Consider the following 24,930-nt stretch of genomic DNA (forward strand, 5'->3'; position numbering starts at 1 on the left):
TGAGGATATGGGGAGGGGGAAAGGTAAGCTGGGACAAAGTGAGAGAGTGGCATGGACATATATACACTACCAAATGTAAAACAGATAGCTAGTGGGAAGCAGCCGCGTGGCACAGGGAGATCAGCTCGGTGCTTTGTGTCTACCTAGAGGGGTGGGATAGGGAGAGTGGGAGGGATACGCAAGAGGAAGGAGATATGGGGATATATGTATATGTATAGCTGATTCACTTCGTTATACAGCAGAAACTAACACACCACTGTAAAGCAATTATATTCCAATAAAGATGTTAAAAAAATAAAATAAAATAAAACATGGTAGGTATAAAAACTATCTGAAAGCAGCATACAGAGACTAAACAGTTACTCAAATGGCAGAGTTAAAAGTAGGAAGTTTAAAAAAAACGCTAAAGTCATAAGGGGGGAAACTACTACTCTCACGTCAACTCCTCCACAGCAGGTAACAACTAATTAATAATTCACCAGCTCAGGAGGTAATGCTTATCAAATCCCCTTCAGGTAATTCATTCTAACTGTCTTTATCTCATTAGATCAGTTATTTCACAACTGAAAAGGTCAGTGGATGGCTTCCTCGAAGACAGACACACTTCTTAGCAAATGTCAGTTATTAAATCACTTTGTCCAGAGAAAAAACAAAAACTATCCAGTTCTTTAAAAAATCATGTGCCCAGAAAATCAAGCCCATTTAAAATCCTGAAGATATGTGGATTTTGAGAATTCAGTAGATTCAATTTAGAAACAATTAGACTTCATTTTTCACAAAATCAGATAACATTAGAACATGGCATATTTTCAAGATAAACAAACAGAAACACACTTTAAAACTATCCCTACCCTTCCCACCCCCAACCCCAATAAGTATCTATCAGCATATTCTAAAAAGCAAAGCTTCTTCATGCAAGTGTTCACCAGAAGCAACCACCACCACCTATTCCTAAAATAGCTAGTGATGAAACAGAAGGACAGTGAGAAAGCTGGAGAGGTGACTAACACACTGTGCAGGAGGGTGCTCTACAACTACTGGCATGCAGTGACTGTCAAGCAGGTGAACAGAATCACAGGCAGAGACTACCAGCTAGAACCCTTAAAGGGGCTGAATGCTCCAAGCAGAAAGCCCAACTTCCTGGTTCATCTCAGTAATTCTCAGTGAGAAAGAATTCTACCACCAAAAGGACTAAGGTTTGTAATAAAGGAAACTCTCAGGAACAAAACAGCAATTATAAATGCTAAATTCTTCAACAAATGAAAAATCTATGTACACTTTGGAGAGTAATTTAAGCATGTTCCCTATTTACACTAAAAATATATAGCAGTGCTTTTCATTAAAATTAGTTTGCTCCATTACATAATTTCATCTAACAACTAAGCATATGATAGAGTATATTTCATTATTTATAACTCAAAAATAGGGCACCTCCAAAGTGGAGTTATTTTATCCTACACTGAAGAGAACGCTTTGGTTCTAATTATATATATCAATGGATATACAGGCTGCAACTTTTACAGTCCTACAGTTTGGCTCAGGGTAATGACTCATTTGTCTAATTAGAGAAATGGTCATGCATTTTTCTGTTTTTGTTGTTGTTTTTATTTTTTCTTTCTTAGACTATCAATATTATCATTTAAAAACTGGGTCCATCTCCAATAAAAGATAAAGACAATGAGAATATTCTGGAACTTAGCAAAAAATTTTAATTAACTAGGTCTTTGGAACAATCAAACAACTTTTAAAACAGTTCAAAGATAAAATATTTAATAAGTCAAAAGAAGACCATCCTAAAATGTTTCTCCCATAATGAACAGATACTAAAGAAAAACATTAGAGACCCAACTTAATTAAGGATATGCACGGAAATAAAATGCATATCAGTCCACCTCCTCAGTGATAATGTTTTAGTACATAATAGACATACAGGGTACTCATATTGTATTTTCCAGGACAATTCCAAAATCAAACACTTTATACCCATAAATACATTTGTACTTATCAAACTATATATGCCTAATTTGGGTTGAGATATGATAATAGTTATTTTCTTAATGCAGCTTTATTCAAACATAACTCCAATGTTGTAATTTGTGATTAAGACAAATTCACATTATCTATAGCCTTTTAGTTGGCTGGGTTGGCCCAGGGGAGACATTTTTGGCATTGCTTATTAAATTTTTAAAAATTCATGTTTATTTTCTATTACTAAAAAATGCAGAGGGGAAGCAAGTTTAAAGCCAAAAAGAAAAGAAAAGAGAATACCATTTCAGTTAAAAGCTACTGGATTATTTTTTATATACCCTATTAACTAGACCACGGAAGGATCAAGAAACTATGACCAGCAGGTCAAATACAGCCCATTGCCTGTTTCTGTAAATAGTTTTACTGGAACACAGCCATGTGCCTTTGTTTACTTATTGCCTATGGCTGTTTCCACTCTACAGTAACAGAGTTAAGCAGTTGCAACAGAGACTGTATAACCCATAAAGTCTAAAACATTTACTATCTGGCCCTTTACAAAAAAAAATTTTGAGGCTCCCTGCTCTAGACCTTTTAAGATATAACACAGAAAACTCCTACATTAGTGCTAAGTTAAATAACTTTAATATTTTTTGCCTAATTTATGATTTGACATATACTGTTAAAGTGCCCTTTATCCAAGTCCTATTAAATTAAGGTTTAGCTTTAGTTGCTTTGTTCACTGAGGTTTCCCATGTACAAACCGTTATACGGAGAAGAAGCTGTGAAGGTTAGCTTTAGATTAGCAAAGACTATTCCCATCAGACTTGCTTGTTGCCTATTTTTCTTATATTGCTGTAAAATTACCATTTCGGAGTCACTGTGAGAGGCCTGACCCAGGCCGGGTGCAGGCCCTAGCTCAGAGTGAGAAGCTTGGTCAAGGGAGAGAAGGGGCTCAATAATGTCATCGTAATCATCTTCCTCTGTATCCCCCTCCCCATCGGCAAAAGTACCTCTAGTCAAGAAATCGGAGCGCGTCCGCGCCATTCGAGCTTTCTTTTTATGGGCCGGTCTGGCAACCTGCTTGACCAAATGATAAAACAAATAACACAAAAATGTTTTGTTTTGGTTTTTGGGAGACGATGCCAATGAAAGACATCAGAGAGCTCATGAATTTCTTGAAACACCCCCTCCACCCCTGTGCCCTTTCCACTAGAAGTGACAGCGATAACCAAAAGCAATCCATATTCATTACTCTGGACAAAGAATAAGAATGGAAGCTAAATCTATACTGTTCTTCTCCATAGCCAAGGAAGTCATCTTTCACTGCCATAATGAGTCACCAAAGTCACTTGCATAAATTGGCTTCTTTTCCTCAGCAACTTCTTTTTTGTAAATATAATCTGGATTTTTAGCCACCCTTCCCTGCCTGAAGTACTCCTCTCTAAGTGTAACAGACTTAACTCATGGCTTCTTTCTCTATAAACACTTGGGAGTAAATGAGTAGATGAGGTGCTCTACCTACAAGAATAATAATTTCCAAAACAGCGTGCACCTATTTTGCATAGAAGATAAATAAAACAAAAGTCAATACTTACCTCTCCTTGGCCCGGCCCAGTTAACTTCACAGGTTTCCAAGCTGATTCATCTTGTTTATGGAGTTGAGGATTTCCACTGTTTAAGGCTTCCTTGGTGACACTTAGGATAAAACAACAGGATTACATTTCAATTCCTAGGAGATATCTCATGGCAGCAGTCTTAAAAGTATAGCATGAAATATAGTCTAACAAGTCAGGTCAAAGAAATGGATTTGATAATGAGAAAGGGAAAATACCAAATCCCCAAATCTTTAGACTCAGTCTCAGAAGAAGGGGCCTTTACTCTAATCATTATAAAATACCTGATAAGTACCCACCCAGTGATGAGGACCTCATTACTTTGTTTTATACTGAGACGGCCCCACTGATAAGCAAATTTTCATTCTGAAATCTCTCTGTAGCTTTCATCTGTGGTCTTAGTTTAAAATTTTTAGAATAAAATCAACATTGGCAGAATAAGAAATTGTTATCAAGCTAAAAGAAGTATGCCCCAAACCGTAAAGATGGTATACTGTTAGTCTGTGAAAATTTAATTCTGCTTGAACAACCACATGATATGACTGCTTTATCATTAAATTCTCTGTAGAAATGAATGTCTGTGTCTGATGAAAATCTGAACAGAACCTGTACTTTTATGGCCCCAATTATCTGTATTAACTCAGAACCATGAGACTTAAAATTTATCAATAACAGGACTGTAAACTCACTGAAAATCATATCTTACCTTCTAGCATACTGCTGGGTTTAAAGTAGACACTAACTTATAATACCATTTGGCAGAGTAATTGCCCTTGCATTCAAAATCTTCCACTTAATTTTATACATGAAGGCCTAGGTTATCTTGTCCTTTGCCCTGTGCAATAATCCCTAAACAAAGCTAATTAGATGTCAATCTTTCTGATAGCTAAAAGTTTCTCAGAGATCTCCCTTCTGACCAGTGTACAATCAAGTCCAGCAATCCTAGGTTGTCCTGAATAACCCTTTTGGTTATTAAAAATCTCTCTTGCCACAGTTGAGCCATTTACCTTTTATTTTTTCTCCAAAAGAGAAACAATTAATAGGATCTTTGATAGCACCTGACCACCCTAACAAACTTTTAAACTCACAGCATTTTCTCTAAGTTTCTCCATGATTTCTTTTTTGTTCTTCCTTACTAACCAGCTGAAGACTAAGATGTACTTATCACCACTATGGCATAGAAAGGACACAAATCTAATGTTACTTCCTAATCATGACATCCAATGCTGATTTCTAAACAGGAAACTCAAATTCTGGTCTCAGCTGTTTCTCTAAATATGTGACCTTATACAAGTCATTTCACCTCCATGGGCACCAGTGACCTCATCTATAATATGCGGGAACTGGACTAGATATTATAACTTAGACACACTAACATTTATGATTCTATAAAATGCTAATGTTTCTAGTATTACTTATAGAAGAGAAGATGTGAAGTATGAATTTTATTTAACCTTTCACACAAACAATCTAATATATAATCATTTTGAAGATACACAGACATTAATAAGGTAAAGCAAACTAGGTCAAGTAGCTATAATACTTTATCTTGGCAAAGTGATAAAAGGAATAATTCACAAGGATGATTAATGTTTTTGAAATCTGTAAGTCTTCTACAAAACAGAGTCATGGATGTAACAACTACGCACATACACATACACACACACATGCACACCCCTCACATAACTAAAATTAATCAGAATGACAGAAAATAATATGTTTTTAACATTCTCTGGTGGGCTTATATGCTACACAGAGTCTGAACTTCTGGGCAATCTCTAGGTTAACGCGCAGCACTAGGATCTCAAGTTGTCCTGTAGTCCAACTGCATTTCATACTCCTCTATAAAAATTCTTAGGTGGAAAAATAAAATATCAATGATCTCTTGCCCATATTTACAAGGAGTTTCTATAAAATCTGTAATTTTAAAGACTGACAGAGTTAAAAGTTCAGGTTATGATGAGAAAAAGTTATTTTCAGAGTTAACATGAAATGTAACTTTTTTAGCCCTAAGATATAGCTCTCCTTTCATTTAAACAGTGATATTCTCCCACAAGAACAGAAAGAATTCACTGTATACATAGCCTTAATATAAATATCTTAAATTTTATTAAATTTAAGATATTTTGTTTTTATGTACCACTTAAGAAATGCTTTCTCACAGCTACCACTACTTAAGACAACTTAAAAGAATAAAGAACTTCCACTTATGTGAGGTATTTAAAGTAGTCACAGGGAATTCCCTGGCAGTCCAGTGATTAGGACTCCATGCTTTCACTGCCAAGGGCCCAGGTTCAATCCCTGGTTGGTAAGATCTCACAAGCCATGCAGTCAAAAATAAAAATTAAAAAATACATACAGTAGTCATATTTTTAGAAACAGAAAGTAGAATGGCGGTTGCCAGGGGCTGTGGGTAAGGGGAAAAGGGGAGCTGCTTTCAATGGGTAATTGAGTTTGTTTTGCAAGATGAAAAACCTCTAGAGATCTGTTGCACAACAATGTGCATATAGTTAACACAACTGAACTGTACACTTTCAAATGGTTAAGATGGTAAATTTTATGTGGTTTTTATCCCGCCCCCCCAAAAAAGTACAAAGAACTTAATGCAGACCATAAATAGGCCAACAGCTGTGACAAAGCACATTAACTTTTTTTTTTGCAGTACGCGGGCCTCTCACTGTTGTGGCCTCTCCCGTTGCGGAGCATAGGCTCTGGACGCACAGGCTCAGCGGCCATGGCTCACGGGCCCAGTTGCTCCGCGGCATGTGGGATCCTCCCGGACTGGGGCACGAACCCGTGTCCCCTGCATCAGCAGGCGGACTCTCAACCACTGCGCCACCAGGGAAGCCCAAAGCACATTAACTTTAAAGCCTGATACTAACAAGCTTGGACTGCTACACCTAACAGCTCTAGGGCAACCAGCAATTGCTGACTGTCTACTAAGTTTCCAGGCACTGTACAGCCCTTCACAAATGTTTTCTCACTTAATGGGGAGGAACCAAAAACCCTGCTATCTGTGCTCAGTCAAAGACTCCTAAAGTATAATTATATCCAATTTCAGGTGGCTGGTGGAGTCAACAATTAGGAAATTTTTTTACACACAGAAAATGGCTAATTTGAGTAGCATCCATACAAATAGTTGAGGCAGATCAAGGCACCCTAATGAAAATTTCCAAAAAGTTTCCCATTTATACATAAAAATAAATAAAGACTTCACTTACAGGGAACTACTCATATTTTCCTTTGGCGTGAAGAAAATGGCCCTAGTAGTTCCATCTCTGAAAGGGTCATCATATTTGTAGCTACAAGGCTGAGTTGGCCTAAGGTGTTCTCTTTTTGAAATGCGATTATTAGAGAGTTTACAGGCTACATTCAGCTGGGTGGACATTCTGTCTGTCTTGGATAATTCCTTAACAGCACTAGATTGGCATGGGCCTCCTTTTCTTTCAAAGAACAGAGTGACAGGTCGGTCCTTCAAGGGTAAGTGAGCAGAGGGACTGTCTTTTGGGGCAAGAGCAGCATCTTTTACAGTTACTGATGGAGTCCCAACTACACTGGGTTCGTCCTTATTTGGGGTATTCAGGATGAGGAGAGAGGATGGCCTCTCTATTCTTTGCTTTGACTGATGGAAAGATGGTACCAGAAAAGTCTCCCCAGTTCTTGGCTTTTCAATTGTCTTAAAGGCTTTACGCTCCTTTTCTAAAATATCTGTTTGCTGGCGAATCTGTTCCATCATCTCTTTTTCATTCTGCTGCTGCAATTGCTTTTGCCTTTCTTCCTTCTCAGTGTTTAGCTTTTCTAACTTCTTAAGCACAATATTGGAAGAATCTGTATTCAAAGAAGCAACAACTTGATTTTCCCCTGGGAAGTGGTACTTTCTGGCTTCCCTGTTGATATCCAAAGTAAGAGATGGAAGTGTTTCTTCACTTTCCAATAGTTTGTTTCTCTGGACACTTGTGTCTAGCTGAGAACTTGTTTTCAGTGGGTCTTGTTGGGGAATATAAAAAAATGTAGGCAGACTATTTGAAATAAAGGAGTCTCTCAGCTGTGGTTTACAGGTAATAGATTCAGAACTGCAAACCAGTTTTTCCTTCATAGCCCCATTCTTTAAATGCACTGAGTCAGAAGGTGCCCTCTTTTGAATCAATGTATAGTTAGTCTCACTTGAGGTACTGAGGGCACTGTCCTGTGAATCAAAATTTGGACTGCTAGATATCTTAGGTGACAGAAACGGTACATCTCCTTCATCTAGAATTATGGGCTCTAGTTTGCTCTTTTGGCTTTCCTCACAGCTCAGAAGTTCCAAGCTTCCTTGAGAGCTTTCACTATCAGGTGTACCCTGTAAAGACTGAAGGCCCTCAGGCATCAGTTCTGTAGACCACCTACGTTCTTCTGAAGGAGATACACCACCAAGAGAACGGACTTTCAGCAATTCTAAACTGAATATAGCTTGCTCTAGTTCTCTCATTCTCCGACTTTCTCTTTTGGCCCGACCCACTTTTTTCTGGTGGAGATCTTCCAAGGACTTGGGTCTCTCTCTTACAGTCACATCTGCCTGCAAGTCCATACCACTTTGACTTCTGGCTCTCTCCTGTCGCTTGTTTGGGGACTTGTTCAAGCAGTCCTTTGAACTTTCATGACTAATTCGATTACTCTCTATCACAGATTTACATTCCTCTATGGCTTTTACTCTGTTGTCAAATGAACAATCCTCCCATTCTGAAGGGTCTGAACCGTGAATTTCCAGAGTTCCATATGGCTTGATATTTGCCAATCCAAGTTTTAGTTTTGTTTTTTTTAGTCTTTGTTCTTTTAAAGCTTTAAATCTATATCAAAACAGGAAAAAAAAATAGGCTAGAGATATCTCTTGGTTACCACTGGAGAGAATACATTTATTGAGAATTTTTTAAAAAGTGGAAAGTCTCAAAAGTTTTCTTTTTATAATATTAAGTATTTCTTAAACTAACTTGGATGCACATTTCACAATTCTATTTCTAGTGAAGAAGACAAACTGAGATAACCAATTCTAACTCAAGTTAGGCAAATGTTAGAGCAGACATATAAGAAGTACTTGACAAGTGAGGAGTTAATTATTATAGCAAAAAAGATTACCTTTGTCTTGCTCTGAATCCTCTACATAGTGACTGCAAAAGGATAATTTTGTTCCTTTGTTCTTGATACCTCTTACTTTCCCTGTAGCCTTTCCATCTCGCCTGTATGCAGATAGCAGCCATGTGCCTCTGCCTATAGTGCTCCCTCCATTTCTGCTGGATGACGATGGCTGCAGTCCGGAGCTCCAAATACCGCTGCCTCTCTAAGTGAGCACGCCAGGAAGCTTGAAGAAGAGTGGCTGCACTAGCCATAACTAAAGCATTCTGCTGCACAGCTGCATCTCTGACTTGCTTCTGATTTAGGTAATTCCTCCAGAATCGCTGTGGGGAAGACAAAATAATAAAAACTGTTGTCATATCTTAAAACACATTCTCACAGAAATTTCTTATGTCATAACTAGAGCGTAAGTGATTAAACCGCTAAATTGTGGGTGGTTAAAGTAAAAAAAGTTTCCTTTTCCAGATATGCCTGGCTAAAATAACAATTTTAGATAATATAACCTCAATGAAGTTAATTATACAACTTAAAGTAATTTAAAAGTTTTTGATGCTTTCATGCCCTACAAATTAATTTTAACAAATTACATTATATTCTCACTTACAATTTGCCAATATCAATGGGTTTAACGTCAACGTGTATACATTGCAAAGATTAAGCTATTAAAGATTTTCTTGTACAAACAGTAAAGATCCTGTGGAAAACAGCCATCATATAAATCAATGAGGGAGAAAATAAAAGATAAATGTAAAATATGATACCTTTCATCCAAAATGAATACATAACAACAATGTACATATAATTCTCAAATATCACTCAGAAAACTAAAAATAACTTGCCAACAAAAATTAAGGCACATAACTCCTTTGCCCCTAATCATACCTCACAAAACATTATAACTATAAATTCAATTTAATTTCAATTTAACTCCATTAATATTTATTAAAAGTCTATTATTATATGCCAGGTAATCTGTTGGATGCTGTGAACATTTAACAAATGAGTAGGCCACATTCTCACCACTGAAGAAATTTACATTCTTACTTAAATGTTTCACAGTAAAACAGTTCTAGTTACTAAAACACTGGCTAAATAAACTAGCCAATCTCATGCAAAGAATCTTTTGTTTCCTACCTGGATGATAACGGATGCCTGTCTCAGATGGAGGAAATGCTGCCTACACAGCAAGACCCTGAACCATCGCTGCAACAATATGATTCTGCGGAGCACCTCTTGGTGAAGCAGATCTTGTAGGTGTTGTCGTTCCTGCTCCTTTAGGAACACCTACCAGAAGGAAAAAAGATGAAGCATACAGCTTAAGAAGAAATGAGAAATTTATTTTATGCATCATCGTTCCTATGGTAAGCTTTTTAAGAGAAGAACAGACACAGTGGCAGACAGGTACAAGCAGTACTGATAAATATTTCCATCAACTTAGCCAAAGTAGTCATTCTCAAACTGGAAAGGAGGCATTAGAATATAGAAGGGGAACTGGAAAGGTGAACATCACTACAAAAATCCCAGTGCCAGAGACTGTGATACATTATTCCCTTGGGAACTTCACCATTAGGAGTCAATGTAGTACTGGTAATATTAATATGTCATATTTTTCAAGGATGTTGGAGTGGGGGAAAAAAAAAAGATGACAACCACAGATTTTAAAGTTTGATCATAATAGGAATAAACCAATAACGATAGTCTTTTTGAAACCCAGTATGCATCAAAGGCTTCTTGCTGCCCAAAGTTATTCATCAGTTTACTTATTTACTCCTTCATTCTATTATAAATCTTTAGGAATTTAGGGGGATATAAAGATAACTTAGACATAGTCCCTTTGGAAACAGGATTTACACTTCAACATTAAGAGCAGGTAGATATTAAAAACTGTATATATTTAAGGTGTACAATGTGATGTTTTGATGTATGTATAAACATTTTGAAATGATTACCACAATCTAATTAACATATCTATCACTTCCCATTTTTGTCAAAAATTTAAAAATATTCTTAGAAAGTACAGATAGATATTAGATACCCTAAGAGGAAAACAGTAAGCTATTCAGGGCAAGAGACAGAGGACTACACCTGAGCAAAACAAGGAGTTGGAAATAAGAATAAAGGTACAGGGGGCTTCCCTGGTGGCGCAGTGGTTGAGAGTCCGCCTGCCAATGCAGGGGACATGGGTTCGTGCCCCCAGTGCGGGAGGATCCCACATGCCGCGGAGCGGCTGGGCCCATAAGCCATGGCCGCTAAGCCTGCGCGTCCGGAGCCTGTGCTCCGCAAAGGGAGAGGCCACAACAGTGAGAGGCCCGCGTACCGCAAAAAAAAAAAAACAAATACAGTAGGGGAATCTGGATAAGGTCACTTTAGGCAAACTGAGTTGATAATTACAGTGCAATACCTAGGAAGAAATGCTTTTTAAGCAGTTAAAATTATAGGCAGCACTAGAGCATTGGCCATAAGCTCTTTGATTAATACTGACTATATTATTAAGTAAAAATCTTGGCCTAATCGATTTCCTTATGATATCTGGTACACTATCTTTCTTATAAACATTCTCCTCGGCAAAGACTGCCATTATTACTTATATACAAAAATGCACTCAATCTGGCAAAAGCTGTATATATTATATTTACCATGGATTTTCCAACTTGATAATTATCTGGATTAAGATTTATTTTCCTGAAGAAATCCTGAATGTTAAATTTGGATGGAATAATACTTCGGGGAAGAAGTACGTGGAAATGGCTCACAAAATCCTGAAAAGTGAAAAGAAAATGTTGTAAAATCACAAAAGAATTATATGTAAACAAAATCCTAAACTAGCTAATTGTCCTTTTATTGATCTTTTTCTCATTATTTTAAACAGGGTGAAACCAAGAATTTACTTGTTAATTTAAAATATTTCAAAAGGTTAATTAGTAAAATGGTGGGGGGAGATAGTGATTCCTACATATTTTGTTATCAAAGGGGAATGAAAGAAGAAAAAAAGGGCAGAAGCTAATTCTCCCTTTGAGAAAGCTGTACTAAAGACCAAAGAAAAGATTATTTAACAAAAATCTGAATTTTTTAGCAGAAAAATAAGCAAAGGTGACAGCTATTTCAGGGTACAACTGAGAATAAAGCATTCCCTCAACAGTAAAGACCTGATCAGCTGCTGAAAAGCTTCAAAATAATTTCTATATCCATAGCAGCAGTAGCTGATGAGAACAGTTGTGAGCCTTGCTGGCAGCCTCCTATGTAAGAAAATCCTGCTGAGAAGACTTTAGGAAAAATCAAATGGGATCTTTTCTTTTGAACTAGATAGTTCTGACTGGAGTATTTCAATTACTGGTGTAATCAGTGTGAAGAACTGTCATGTTATGAGTAAACTTATATTAACAAACATTCAGATCAAATGAGAATAGCCAAGTAGTGGATTCTATTACAACACAAGCTTAATGAGATTGCTGTCATTCAATGGAAATGAGTATTCTCTATCCCTCTTCAATTCTGTATACAAAAGATAGAATGTAAAGGAAGAATCAGGAGAAATAAACAACAAGTGAGACCCAAATAAAAAATAAGCAAGGCATAGGAATAATTTACTTGATGTACAAATATATTTAAATATCAGTATAAAAGCATAACCTGGAAAGGATATTTGCAGCTGTATCCTGATTGGCGAATTCGAACTGTCTCCAGCATCCCAGTGTACCGAAGCTGTCTAAGTACCAAGGCATCACTGAACCTTAATGGCAACTAAAACAAAGCAAATGGAAAAAAGATTAACCCAGGAGAATAGATCTCCAAATTAATGTTTGTCTTATAAGTATAGTTAAGTTTTGAATATCTAGGAATTGACTGGAGGCTGTCTGGTTAAGATACAGCAGAGGTGATGGGACAATCTTACCTCCCCAGCTGGTAGCTTCAGAAAAGTTCTAACTGCCTGACCAAAAGGAAAAAAGAGACACCAAGCTTCCAGGCTTCTCTACTTGCAGAAGAAGAGGGCCTTCAAAGCTCAAAAGGAATGTAGTTGCCCACAGGCCAGATAGTCTAGTCACTATAAAATTTGTAACAAGATTAACCGACTTATACATAGTCAAGACTGTCTATATTTTTATTAAGTAAGATTTTACCTACAATCTCACTCAGAAACGACTTACCCACACTCTTCCAGTTGCTTTGGTTAACTTGAGGGCTGACATATTTCTTCTTGTATGACTAGTACAAGGTTAAAAGAAGTTTACTTCCCTAGTTTTTGCTGATGATACTGGTATGACACATTGAAAAACAAAAAATTCCCATAATCCCTGAGAATTGATCTCTCATTGTGTAAGCATCAACAGGGAAGAGGCTAAAGGGAGGCATTCGATCATCACCAGTCATGACACTTTGTCACTCCTAGGTATCTCAGAGGCATATTTTTAGACATTCAAAAGAGGCTGTATTTGGAGCTTCTGATATTTCTCCCTATTCTCTAAATACTATTTTCAATGATCCACTAAGGCAATCCCAAATATTTTCCTGCAGAAAGATGGGGCATAACAGCTGTCAAAAAAAAAAAAAAGTCAAGTGGGCAACTTATGTTAAATAATAATAGCAGTTAATATTTATTTAGTACTTATTCTGTGCCCTTAAATACTTCATTAATTGAACTCTTTGCATAGCAAGAATAACAGGGATTCAAACTTCTATTTAACTGTAAATAAAATGGTTTCCTCTTTTGTCACTATAAAAGAATGGCTAACATTTAATAAGTGCTTAGTATGGGCCAGGAACATTCTAAGTACTTTATAGGTATTGACTCATATGTATTCACAAAACACTATGAGGTTGGTCCTACAATTCCAGTATATTGTTACACAGATGAAAATATTTAAGGCATAGAAAGGTTAAGTAACTCATCTAAGATCACAAAGCTTATAACTAGCAGAGCTAGAGACTGCTTATTAAGAATTAAGAAAACTGAACCTAACTCCTACAACATTTTAGCAGTTTGGGCTAGAACTATTTTTTTCCTATGATGGACATAAAGATGACAACTGTTTACACTTAACAGATATATTTTGCAAAGCTCTAATAAGGGGAACTGTCATATAAAACAAGAAGAAATCAAGAATGTTCAGTATCTTCCCTATTTGGAAGAGACAAGAATCTCTAAACATGAAAAATGCCATGCAAGTTCTGTAAGAATAATTGATACCTTATATCTAAACAAGAGAGATTAACCTTGGTACGGGTAACAAAAGTTGCATAAAATTCTTTTATATGATGGAATTTCAAGAGATTTTTGCTTCAGTAGGAGATGCTAAATTCTAGGAGATGCTAAATTGAGCCCATATAAATACTTTTCAGGCAGGTAAGTGAGGAAATAAGAAGGATATTCATAGAAAATATAGAACACTGCTTTCCTTACAAAGATTATAGATAGCTCTTCCCCTCCACTTATTCTCCTTAGAAAGAATTTAAAGCTTGGTTTGAAGTAAGCTGAGCTAGAAGCTCTGATTTACAGACATTTTTACCTTTTCGGCATTAGAGCGAATGCATTTTACAAAATATGGTTCTGCTTGACCAAGTGTTTCCATCAGCTTGCTTAATGAGGCCTGCAATACAAAGCAATATAATTAGCACTTACTCTCATTCCAAACTGGCAACGAGTGGTTTATAAATATAAATAACAATGTTGGTAAAATATGCAAAAAAAGTGGTACACAGAGAAATCGGTTTGTTTCTGAAAAGCACATTGTGTACACTGCCATACTGATTAAACTGAGGCCAGTTAAGGACAAGTATGGCAGTTTAACCTTAAAGTTGACAGACTGGCAATAGTAAATACTGCAGATATATTTTATAGTAATCTAAGTCTATAATAAATTTTTTACCTTTCTTCACATTTCATGAAACAACTTTATTCAAACTCATGAAGTCTTAGAGTAACTTTGGGAAAAACATCCAGTAGGGTATCCAGGAAGGTAGTAGGCCCCTGCTTCAATTTTAATGTTTGAGTATGTAGTGATGTTCCCTCTTTCATCCCTGATGCTGGTAATTTGTGCTTTGCCTCTTTTTTCCAGATTAGTCTGACTGGAGGTTTATAAATTTTCTGATATTTTCAACAAACCAGCTTTTTTTATTTCATTGGTTTTTCTCTATTATTTTTCTGTTTTCGATCTCACTGATGATTTCCACTTTATCATTTCACTCCTGCTTGCTTTGGGTTTAATGTTTTTCTTTTTCTAGTTTCTTAGGGTAGAAGCTTAGATTACTGACTTAAGGTCTTTCTCCTTTTCTAACAAGAGCATTTAATGTTATAAATTAACCTTGGAGTACTGATTTAGCTGCACTGCACAAACTGTGATATTTTATTTTCATTCCATTTAAAATATTTTTAAAATTGTCCTTCCTCTTTGACTCATGTTTTATTTAGATGTCTTTTTAATTTGCCAAATATTTGGGGATTGTTATCTTTATTTTATTGATTTCTGGTTTAATTACAGTCAGATAACATAATTTGTTTATTAGTATTCTATTTATCTATTGGTTTTTCAGCTACATCTCTTTGTATTGTTTTTTGTGTGTGTGTCTGCTCTACGGATAACAATATACTAACCTAACCGCACAGTATACTTAGAGTCAATATTTTATGATTTCAAGTAAAACTTAGAAGCCTTACAATCACATAAGACTCCTGTTATTGCTGTCATATATGTTACATCAACATACACATTTTTTTACTTTTAGGTGTTCTTTTCGTGTGTGTTACTGTAATATAATACATATAATATAAAATGCTTGAATCATAAATACGCAGTATGATGAATTTTCACAAAGGGAATACACTCTTGAAACCAGAGCCCAAATCAATGAATAAAATATTATTAGAACCTTAGAAGTCCCTCTGTGCTCCATCCCACTGAACTTAGCAAGATCACTGTACATAGGCTACCTGCCTCCACCCTCCACACCTCAACCAAGGGTAACCATTATCCTTACTTCCAAGATGGTAAGTCAGTTTACCTGCTTTTAAGCTTTATATAAAGATACACTATGTACTATCTTGTATTTGTTGCATACAATTGTATCTTGTACATTTTCAGCACTATATAGTAGTGATTCATTATATGACTATACCACAGTTAAATTATCTGTTTAGGATGGATATTTGGTTGCTCAAGTTTGGGCTGTTAGGAATAAAGTTGCTATGAACAATCTTCTACATGTCTTTCAACTGTTTTCCAAAATGCCTGCATCAATTTATATTTCAATAGCAGTGTATAAAAATTCTGGTTGCTCTACATCCTTGCCAATACTTTGCATAATCAATCTTTTTTATTTCAGCCATGCTGGAAAGTGTGTAGTATTATTGCCTTATAGGCAGTTTTCATTTTCATTTCCCTGATGAATAATAAATAATATTGAGGATGTATTTGATAGGCTTATTGGCCTTTTGGATAACATCTTTTGATGTAAGACAGTTTTGCTTGTTCAAGACCTTTGCCCATTTCCATTAGGTTGTCTTTTCAAGAACTGATTTGTAGTTTTTCATATATTCCACATATAAGGTCTTTTTTCAGTTGTATTGCAAGTATATGCATATACCCTGTAGCTTGCCCTTTCATTCTCTTAGTAGTGAGTTTGTTTTTAACAGTTTTATTGAATTACAATTTACATACTATAAAAATGTATCCATTGTAGTGCATAGATCAATGATTTTTTTAGTAAATTTATACAATTGTGCAACCATCATTACAATTCAGATTTAGAAATCTTCCACCCATCCCCTCAAAAGGTCCCCTCCTGCCCATCTGCAGTCAATACCTGCTCCCGCCCAGTGTCCCAGGCAACCACTGGTTCACTTTCTGCAGCTATAAATAAACCACCTTTGAAAAAAATAATCCTCTTTAGACATCTTTTCCTCTCACTATAAAACCAATATGTATCTACTGTAGAAAAAAGAATACATAGATACATATTCGAGAATAAAAATCAGCTTGGCTGAGTTTGTGTAAGGACTTAATTCTTAGTTCCAGAGGTAGAAATAGTAGATTATTTTCTTCAAACCGATGGGCCTTTACGCAGAGAACTCAGATTTCTGCCAAAAAACCCAAAGTTAGAAAAACCCTTAGCCAAGGAAGAGAAACACTTAGAATTTCCACCACTACAAGCAAAGGACTACATTGACTAATGATGTAGTGGTGGATATATTTCCCAGCAATCTGTGGGTCTCTGAGCAGCTAGGCATGCGTGTCTTGTCAGGCCAAGAGAGGGGCAGTAGTTTTATCCACATGTTTCAGCAGATATAACAGCAACAGCATGTGCATGACCTATTATCCTAAGAGAAAGCCACAAAACTCCTTTTAAAGCATTAACTGAGCAGACACATGGTGCCTATGAAGTGGCCTTCTTTCATATACAGCTCTATGCATAAACAATGCATAGTTTTTGCCTTATGATCAAGTTGCATCATCTCGCTCATAACTTAAGACTTTAGCTACTTTATTTGACAGTCTGGTGGCTAAAAGGCTACTAACATTTGCTGGCAGTAGACAAAGTCTCAAAAGAGAATAATCCAGAGTAGGGTGAGGGTGGCTATTTACCTAACCACTGAAATAATAAAAATATACATATGGTCTACCACCTTGTTATTTGTTTCTATTTGTTTAACCTGCTTTTCCTTTTATCCTGTCTTTTTTAAACTGAGTATACAGTTGATGCTTGAACAACACAGGGGTTAGGGGTACTGACCCTCTGTGCTGTTGAAAACCCACATGTAACTTTAAAGTTGGCCCCCGGTATACTTGGTTCCACCCTATCTGGAGTTCTGAATCCTAAGATTCAACCAACCACTGATCATGTAAAACTGTAGTGTAACTATTGAAAAAAATCCATGTGTAAGTGGACCCATGCAGTTCAATCAAGGATCACTTGTATTTTATGATTTCATTTTAGTTCTGCTATTAGCTCATTACCTATGATAAGTTTTTATTTTTTTAAGGATTTCTCAAGACTTTACATCTTTAACATATCACAGCCTGCCTTCAAATAATGCTACACCATTACCTGTATAGTGTACAGTATACAGGTAATGGTGTAACTCTACAAGAGTATAAACTTTACAACAGTATAAACTTACATTTAACCCCTCCCTTTTGTGCTACTTTTGTCATGTTTTATTTCTACCTCACAATATATTATTTTTTTCTTCTATAGTCAATTATCTTTCTAAAAAATTAAAAGAAGAGGAAAAGTATTTATTATAGTTAATTACACTTCTATCATTCTGGCAATCTTAGTGTTTTGTATAGATACAAAATTTATGGTTTTCTCATCATTTTTATCCCAAATTTAACATTCTTATAATGTAGATTTCCTGGCAATGCATTCTCTCAACTTTTGTTTGTCTGAAAAAGTCTCTATACAACCTTCAATACTCATGTGCATAGAATTTTAGAGTGACAATTATTTTTTCCCCTTTCAGTTTTTTAAAAATACTACTCTTGAATTCTGCCTTTCATAGTTTCTGATGAGAAACCTACTGTTATTATCTTCATTTCATGGCACATAAATGTTGTCTTTTTTCTCTGGCTGTATTTAAAATTTTCTCTTTTTAACTGGCTTTAGCAATTTGATGTTATGTGTATTGGTGTGTTTAGGTTTGTTCTGCTTGGGATTTTTTGAGATTCTTTGATCTTTGAGCTTATATTATTCATAAAAATAAGGAAATATTTTGGTCATTATTTCTTCAAATTTTTTTCTGTATCCTCCTCTCTTGACTTTCCTTCTTAGATGCCAATTACACCTATGTTCAATGATCTAATATTTTCCCACAAGTTACTAATGCTTTTTTTCATTTTTCCATCTTTGTTATTTCTCTCTGCACTTTATTTTAAAGTAAATGTAACTTCTAACTCACTACTTCGGCAAATAGGTGTTAATCCCATCTAGCTTATTTTTATTTTCAAATATTATATTTTTAATCTTTGAAAGTTCCATGAGTCTTTTTCATATCTTCTATTTTTTTCTCATCATTATTCATGCTTTTCGTTGGACATATTTATATGATTTATAATAGCTATTTTGAGACCCTCATCTAAATGCTATTTCCATAATCTCTGTCATTTTTAGATGTTTCTTTTTCATTTTTCAATATTTATTTATTTATTTGGTTGCACCGGGTCTTGGTTGCAGCAGGCAGGCTCCTTAGTTGCGGCTCACAGGCTCCTTAGTTGTAGCATGCAAACGTTTAGTTGCAGCATGCATGTGGATCTAGTTCCCTGACCAGGGATAGAACCCTGGCCCCCTGCATTGGGAGCAGGGAGTCTTCACCACTGCGCCACCAGGGAAGTCCCTAGATCTGTTTCTAATGATTGATTTTTTTCTCCCTTGCTATGGGTTGTTTTTTGCCTGATTCTTTGCATGCCTAGTAATTTCAGATTGGATGCTAGTGTGATTTTACATTGTTGGATTTTGTTATATTCCTTTAAAGAGCAACAGACATTTTCCCCTGGGGCTGTTAAGTTATAAAGGATCACTTTGATTCCTTCAAGACTTGCTTTTATTAAGCTTTGTGAGGGCAGGTCCAGAGCAAAACCTTGCCATTTGTTTGGATTCCCTCTCCCTGGGCTATAGCAAACTGCCTTTTTATGCAGTAACCTGGGACTTGCCTCATTTATTTCCATCTTCTCAGGGATCATAATCCTGCAATGCTTACTGTCTAATAACTAAAAACATTCTATTCTTATCTTTTGTCCAGTTTTCTAGTTGTTTATAGCAGAAGGGCAATTCCTGTATCGGTTAATCCTTCATGAGTTCTATCATTTCATTTTGATGAAAGTAAATATTCATCCACAAGAAGTGTATGAAGTCAAAGACAGCTGGGTGTCATCTATCTCCATCACTTCTAATTTCCTCACCTGTACAATAAGAATGACAGTATTTATCTCACAGAATTGGAGGAAAAATAATGTATATGTATAAATATTTAGTAAAGGATCTGGAAAATATAGTACTCATTACTTTTATAATATTTAACAATGTATTAGAAACATTAAAGATGACTCTTTTTGCAAATGTTAAACACAATACATGAATTTAATTTGAAAATATCCATAATTCCGGAATTTGGGGGATTTTAAGGGACATGATAGGATTGTAATTATAACTAAGTTTTATTGTAATAGCTATAATGTGTACTCTTCAGATTAAAGTCTGAGTTTGGTATACAGGCACCTGTAAAAGATCCAAGGTAACAAAATAAAGGACACAACAGCTTAATGGTTCTACCCTTCATAATTATGAGATTAATGCTTCCTTTTCAGATACCAAGCTCACCACGTTACCTTTTGATCAGAATTTGGCTTCCCACCTTGATCTGATAATCAGGAGAAAATGTGATCATGAACTAACAATTATAACAAGTCTGCCTATGACTCTTATTTCTCATTGTATATTAATAAACTTTGATACTGTTTTACAGCAGTGTTTATAGTTTATCAGTCAGCATGATATTTTTTTCCCTGTAAATTCATCTTTGCATTTCTAAATCCATAAAGTGAAAACCCAAACTCTGGGATGTGAAGACACCACCGAGGTATAGACAGACCTGTCTGGTCAAGCAACATCTCTCTCTTTTTTTAAATAATCAAATACCATTAACCCATAGGATTGTGATTTAAGAAGGATTTTTTTTTTTAATTCATGGCAGAGCTTCCATTATATATTCAATTGTCTTTCCTTTAACTTTATTAGCACCTAATAAGTTGTTTGGCTCTTCGATCTTGCTTTTTTGTTTTTTTTTTTTTTTTTTAAAGAGCACTTTGACCAAGTAGCTTTTATAGAATCAAATTTTTCTCTAGGCCTATGGTGAAAATTGTCTAAAATAAAATGATATTTCTAGCCTACAGTGTGAAGAACTGTGCTTACAAATCAAACAAGATCATATCCAGTGATATGTTAGTAGATAATTTACATTCAGGTATCCTGGATTAAACAGGAGCATTGAAAAACGTGATAACATAAAAGTATAGCTATGGCAGATAAAGAAATTTTTAGTTAACAGTGAACGACGTTTCTGTGATAAAAGCATGAGGTAGAGTAAAATTATGTAAAGCACTGTTACCTTTAAGATTTTCAGCTCTTTTTCATAAATATCTAGCAAATGAATAGCATGTTAGAGATGATTTGAAAAGAATGGGAAGAATTTGAAGAGAATTTTGTTAAGTTATTCTGGAGAATAACCTCCAGAATAACTTAACAAAATTTGGTTAATTTATTATGATCATATTTATTCCTAAATGCCCAGTTACAATGAAAGGAACTGGATTCCTATATACACAAAACTAAAATAAACAATCAAGAAAAAACTTACAATTCCATTGAGTTAAATGTTGATGGCAGTAGCATGAGGTTTAAATATATAAGGAGAAATATACATCATTATGTTAACAGTGACCATATCTGGGCAGTCAATTTTCTGATGCTTTTCTCCTCACACTGAAAATAATAAATTACTCTTTGGGATATGCACTATCCAGAGATACAAGGATGAAAAACAAAAGCACTTGACTTTTTTTCCCCCATCTTTGGTACTTCCATCCAAAATGACCATTATAGTATAGCTTTTTAGTCACATGAATCATATCCCATTCAGGTATCTTGCAGATCACTTTGACCTTACAATGTCAATCTGAACAAAACAGATTCCTCTTTGTTAAAAATAAAAGGAAAAAAAAGTAAAACAGGAAACAACCTGAAACTGGGCACTGATGCTGGGAGGTTTCTTCTTCTTGTGCAAATGAAGAAGAGACTTGGTAATGCGATCCTGTAGGGTCAGTCTTGTCAGGTGCTTTAAAGACTTTACTTCTAGCAAGTGCTGAAAAGCAGGGGGAAAAAATCAAATTCTTCATATAAATTAATCTAAGAATAGGGAAAACAAAATTGTAAGCCAGTTTTCATTATTTCTGCATATAATGACTGTGGTGAATATGAGCGATTAATATTCAATGTCCATTTTTACCCTCCTTCTGCTTTCTTACAGAAGCTTACCAGCTAAAAAGAAACTACATTTCCCAAACTCTCTTACATCTCAGGTTCTGGATGTGATTTAAGTTCATCAGTTCCCACACGTGAAACCGGGAAGGTCTAACTGAGGCAGAGGCTTTGGCTACTAGCTTGTTTCTGCTGGCAAACATGTACACAAAAGTACTTTAGTTTTCGGTGTTCCCAGTGCCCAGGCACAACTTTTTAAAGTGTTGTGAGGCAGAGTGCAGGGCATGTGTGTTGTCACTGCAACTCTAGTAAAAGCACCTTAGCCCAGAAGCCAACAGTTGTAGCAGCTTCTTCTTGATTCCTGGATTACACCACAGGTGGTATGAGCCTGGAAGCAGCACCAGTGATAGTGGCTTCCTCATTTCCTAGCTTTCTGAGTATAGCTAAGGTCAGTTCTGCTCCGTTGTTTTAATACTTCTGATGATTTCTGTAAGCACCTCTTTGAATTAAGTCCCTTTCTACTTAAAAATATCTATGGTGGTTAGTTATCTGCAACTGAATCCTGACTCACACAGATAATAAATTAAATTCAATCCCTGGGCTATATAGTAGGTAAGCCAGGAACACGCACACAGAAAAAAAGAAAATGTAGTCCCTATCAACCCGCATCCTGAGGTCCTAATTATTAATCTTAAAAATAAGATACAAGTTACACATAAAGCAACTAAAGAATACAAAACAGGACACTAATAAAGTATTTTGGAGCTTTTTTTAGCTAATCATTCATCAATTTTTAAAATCCTACTAATTTATGGCTGTGAGTTTGTCAATGGAAAAAATGTGTCTATACAGATGTGCAACTGCATGTTATTTAAAAAGTAGTAAAAGTTTTATTGTATGAGAAGCACAGAATTGAGTTAAAAGTATGACAAATGAAAAGACTAAAAAATATTAATTTTGACAAGATAAACATTAAAAAATAAAACTTCCAAGTGGCATTAATTACAATATACATTTAAACAATTCCACCTAAGAAAAAATATTTTCAATAATGACAAAGACTTATTATCCGTATATAAGAAATGTAAAAAAAATCCTTTAAAAAATACATCCAGTGATAATAAATGAGCAGAAGATTTCAAAAGGCAATTCTCAAAATATAAATGACAAGTAACATAATGACAATCAATCTCACTTTTAATCAAAGAAACACACATTTTCTTTTAAGGAGATTTTCTGCACATCAGATTGGCAAACATAGTAATGGCTGATAAAACCCAGTATACATGAAATAGGCATATTTATGCACTGTTCTTAGGAATGCAAATCATTATAATCTTTCTGATAAACCATTTCACGTCTACATATTTATCTAAGGAGAGCTCTGAATGTTATTTCTGACAATGTACTTCAAAAAAATAGTGAAAAATTCTAAACAAAAGAGATAAGGAACTATACAGAATTTTTTTCATAAAGTATGCTTCATTCACACAATTGAATACTATACAGCTCCTAAAAATACTGTAACCTATATTTACTGACATGGAAAAATATCTGCAAATACTCTTAACCAAAAAAACCCCACACAAAACAATAATATATATGTAAATATATATAGTACATGTGTATATTGAATTTTGAGAGTTTATAATACTTTATTTTTATTAGCATTTTTGAATTCTTACAAAAAGATTCATTGTATATTAAGAAAAAAATAATTTTACATACTGGTCAGGACTCAATTAGAAGAGTTTTGTGGTTTATCCATAAGTAAAATGAAATTAGCACCGAAGCCTAAAATTATTTCCCCCCCCAAACATTTAAGATACTTCTGATAAAAAGACCTCGGAAATGGTTTCATTTTATAAACCATATCTAAAGCAATGGTAAAATTAATTACTAAATGTTACTATGTGAAAAGGGGTCAGATGAACTGCGAAAAATACAAGTAACTATTTTTTTAAACTATTAAAAAGTCCTTCCCATCAAGGAATTTAATTAGAAAGGTAAAAAAAAATCCACATTCATTCTTATCTCAAGGTCTTTCCAATCTTTTCATTTGCTTGGAATACTCTATAGTTAGACCTTTACATTGCTTGATTTTTCTTAGCATTCAACTTATAGCTTAAATACCCAAACTTTCTCATAAAGCTATTTTCTTAAATACCCCAAAGGTAGCCCACCTCTAAATCAATAATATGTCATTTCATTTTCCTCTCTGCACATAATATCATCTAAATCTTCTTTTGTTTACTTGTGTTATTTTTTTCTCTTTCTCTAAAACAATCACTATGAGAGAGCAAGGATTCTCTGACTGGACTGTTTATCTCAGCACCTCCAATGCCTAAAACAATGTCTGGTACTGCAAACTCAATAAATATTAGTTTGGATAAATGAATGAATGGTTAGCAAGTAATGATTTTTGAACAATGTTTCCTCAGCAACTGGAGACCAGACTCTTGTCCACAAAACTCACCATGATTAGATCCATCAACAAATATTCAGTGATTACTACAGCTTCTGTTCTAAGTGCTAGGAATACATTGCATTAAAGTACAGGGAAACAGACTATAAGGAAATTTAAAAATAAATGATAATCTGAGGGTTATTAAGATTTATGAAAAGATAAAACAGGGCAAGGAAGAAAGGAGAGACAAGGCGGAGCATAACAATGTGTAAGACAGGAGGCTAAGGAGGCAAGAGAGAGATAAATCCAGTCAAGGGACAGCTTCAATAGTCCAGTATGATGTGACAAAAACCAAGAACTGAAGTGTAGGCCCAAGATCTAGCAGAAAACAGATACGGAGTTAATTCCTTTCTTAGGTCTTCTGTTCATTATCTACTTTATTCCTTTCTTAATTCCATCTTCATTGTTTAGCTTATTAAGATTAGTCAGTTCATTCTTTTTTAAACAATTATTTATTGCTTGTTGTGCAAGGTGCTGTAGCCACAAAGATTAAGAAGATATTGCTCATGTTGTTAAAGACAACTAAAATGGACAATAAACTTACCTTCAACGTTTGAGCCTGAGTGACTACAAAAATTCAGTAGGGGAGTGACAAACCAAAATTGCTTTGGGGATCAAGTCTGAGAGATGAGCAGGGTGTCAAAGTAGAAATGTACAACAAGGGAACTGTCAGTAAAAGACTGAAAATTTAAAGGTAGATCATATTAGAAAGGTATATTTAATAGAAGTGATGGTTTCAAGGTGTGAGAGGGAAAGTACTCTCTAGGAGAGAAAGGGAAAGAACTATCAAAACAGAACTATACTAAC

General features: G+C 35.2%; 1 protein-coding gene across 8 annotated transcripts in view; it reads right to left on the minus strand.

The window, feature by feature from the left end:
* The window catches only part of MYO9A (myosin IXA), a 283,494-nt gene that overhangs the window by 78,558 nt on the left and 180,006 nt on the right, over positions 1 to 24,930 (minus strand). For 5 of the 8 annotated variants that reach the window (XM_028495017.1, XM_055088082.1, XM_024128692.3 and 2 more), the window contains 9 exons: positions 21,418 to 21,540; positions 14,195 to 14,275; positions 12,321 to 12,431; positions 11,327 to 11,449; positions 9,825 to 9,974; positions 8,694 to 9,013; positions 6,803 to 8,407; positions 3,564 to 3,663; positions 2,833 to 3,048 (listed from right to left, as the gene is read on the minus strand). In XM_028495017.1, coding sequence (XP_028350818.1) covers positions 2,833 to 3,048; positions 3,564 to 3,663; positions 6,803 to 8,407; positions 8,694 to 9,013; positions 9,825 to 9,974; positions 11,327 to 11,449; positions 12,321 to 12,431; positions 14,195 to 14,275; positions 21,418 to 21,540 — 2,829 coding nt within the window. The remainder of the gene's footprint in view (positions 1 to 2,832; positions 3,049 to 3,563; positions 3,664 to 6,802; positions 8,408 to 8,693; positions 9,014 to 9,824; positions 9,975 to 11,326; positions 11,450 to 12,320; positions 12,432 to 14,194; positions 14,276 to 21,417; positions 21,541 to 24,930) is intronic. The other 3 variants (XM_024128691.3, XM_024128693.3, XM_024128694.3) reach the window with 3 other exon arrangements.

Source organism: Physeter macrocephalus, chromosome 11 (assembly GCF_002837175.3).
Source record: "Physeter macrocephalus isolate SW-GA chromosome 11, ASM283717v5, whole genome shotgun sequence".
In the NCBI taxonomy this organism is placed as follows: Eukaryota; Metazoa; Chordata; class Mammalia; order Artiodactyla; family Physeteridae; genus Physeter; species Physeter macrocephalus.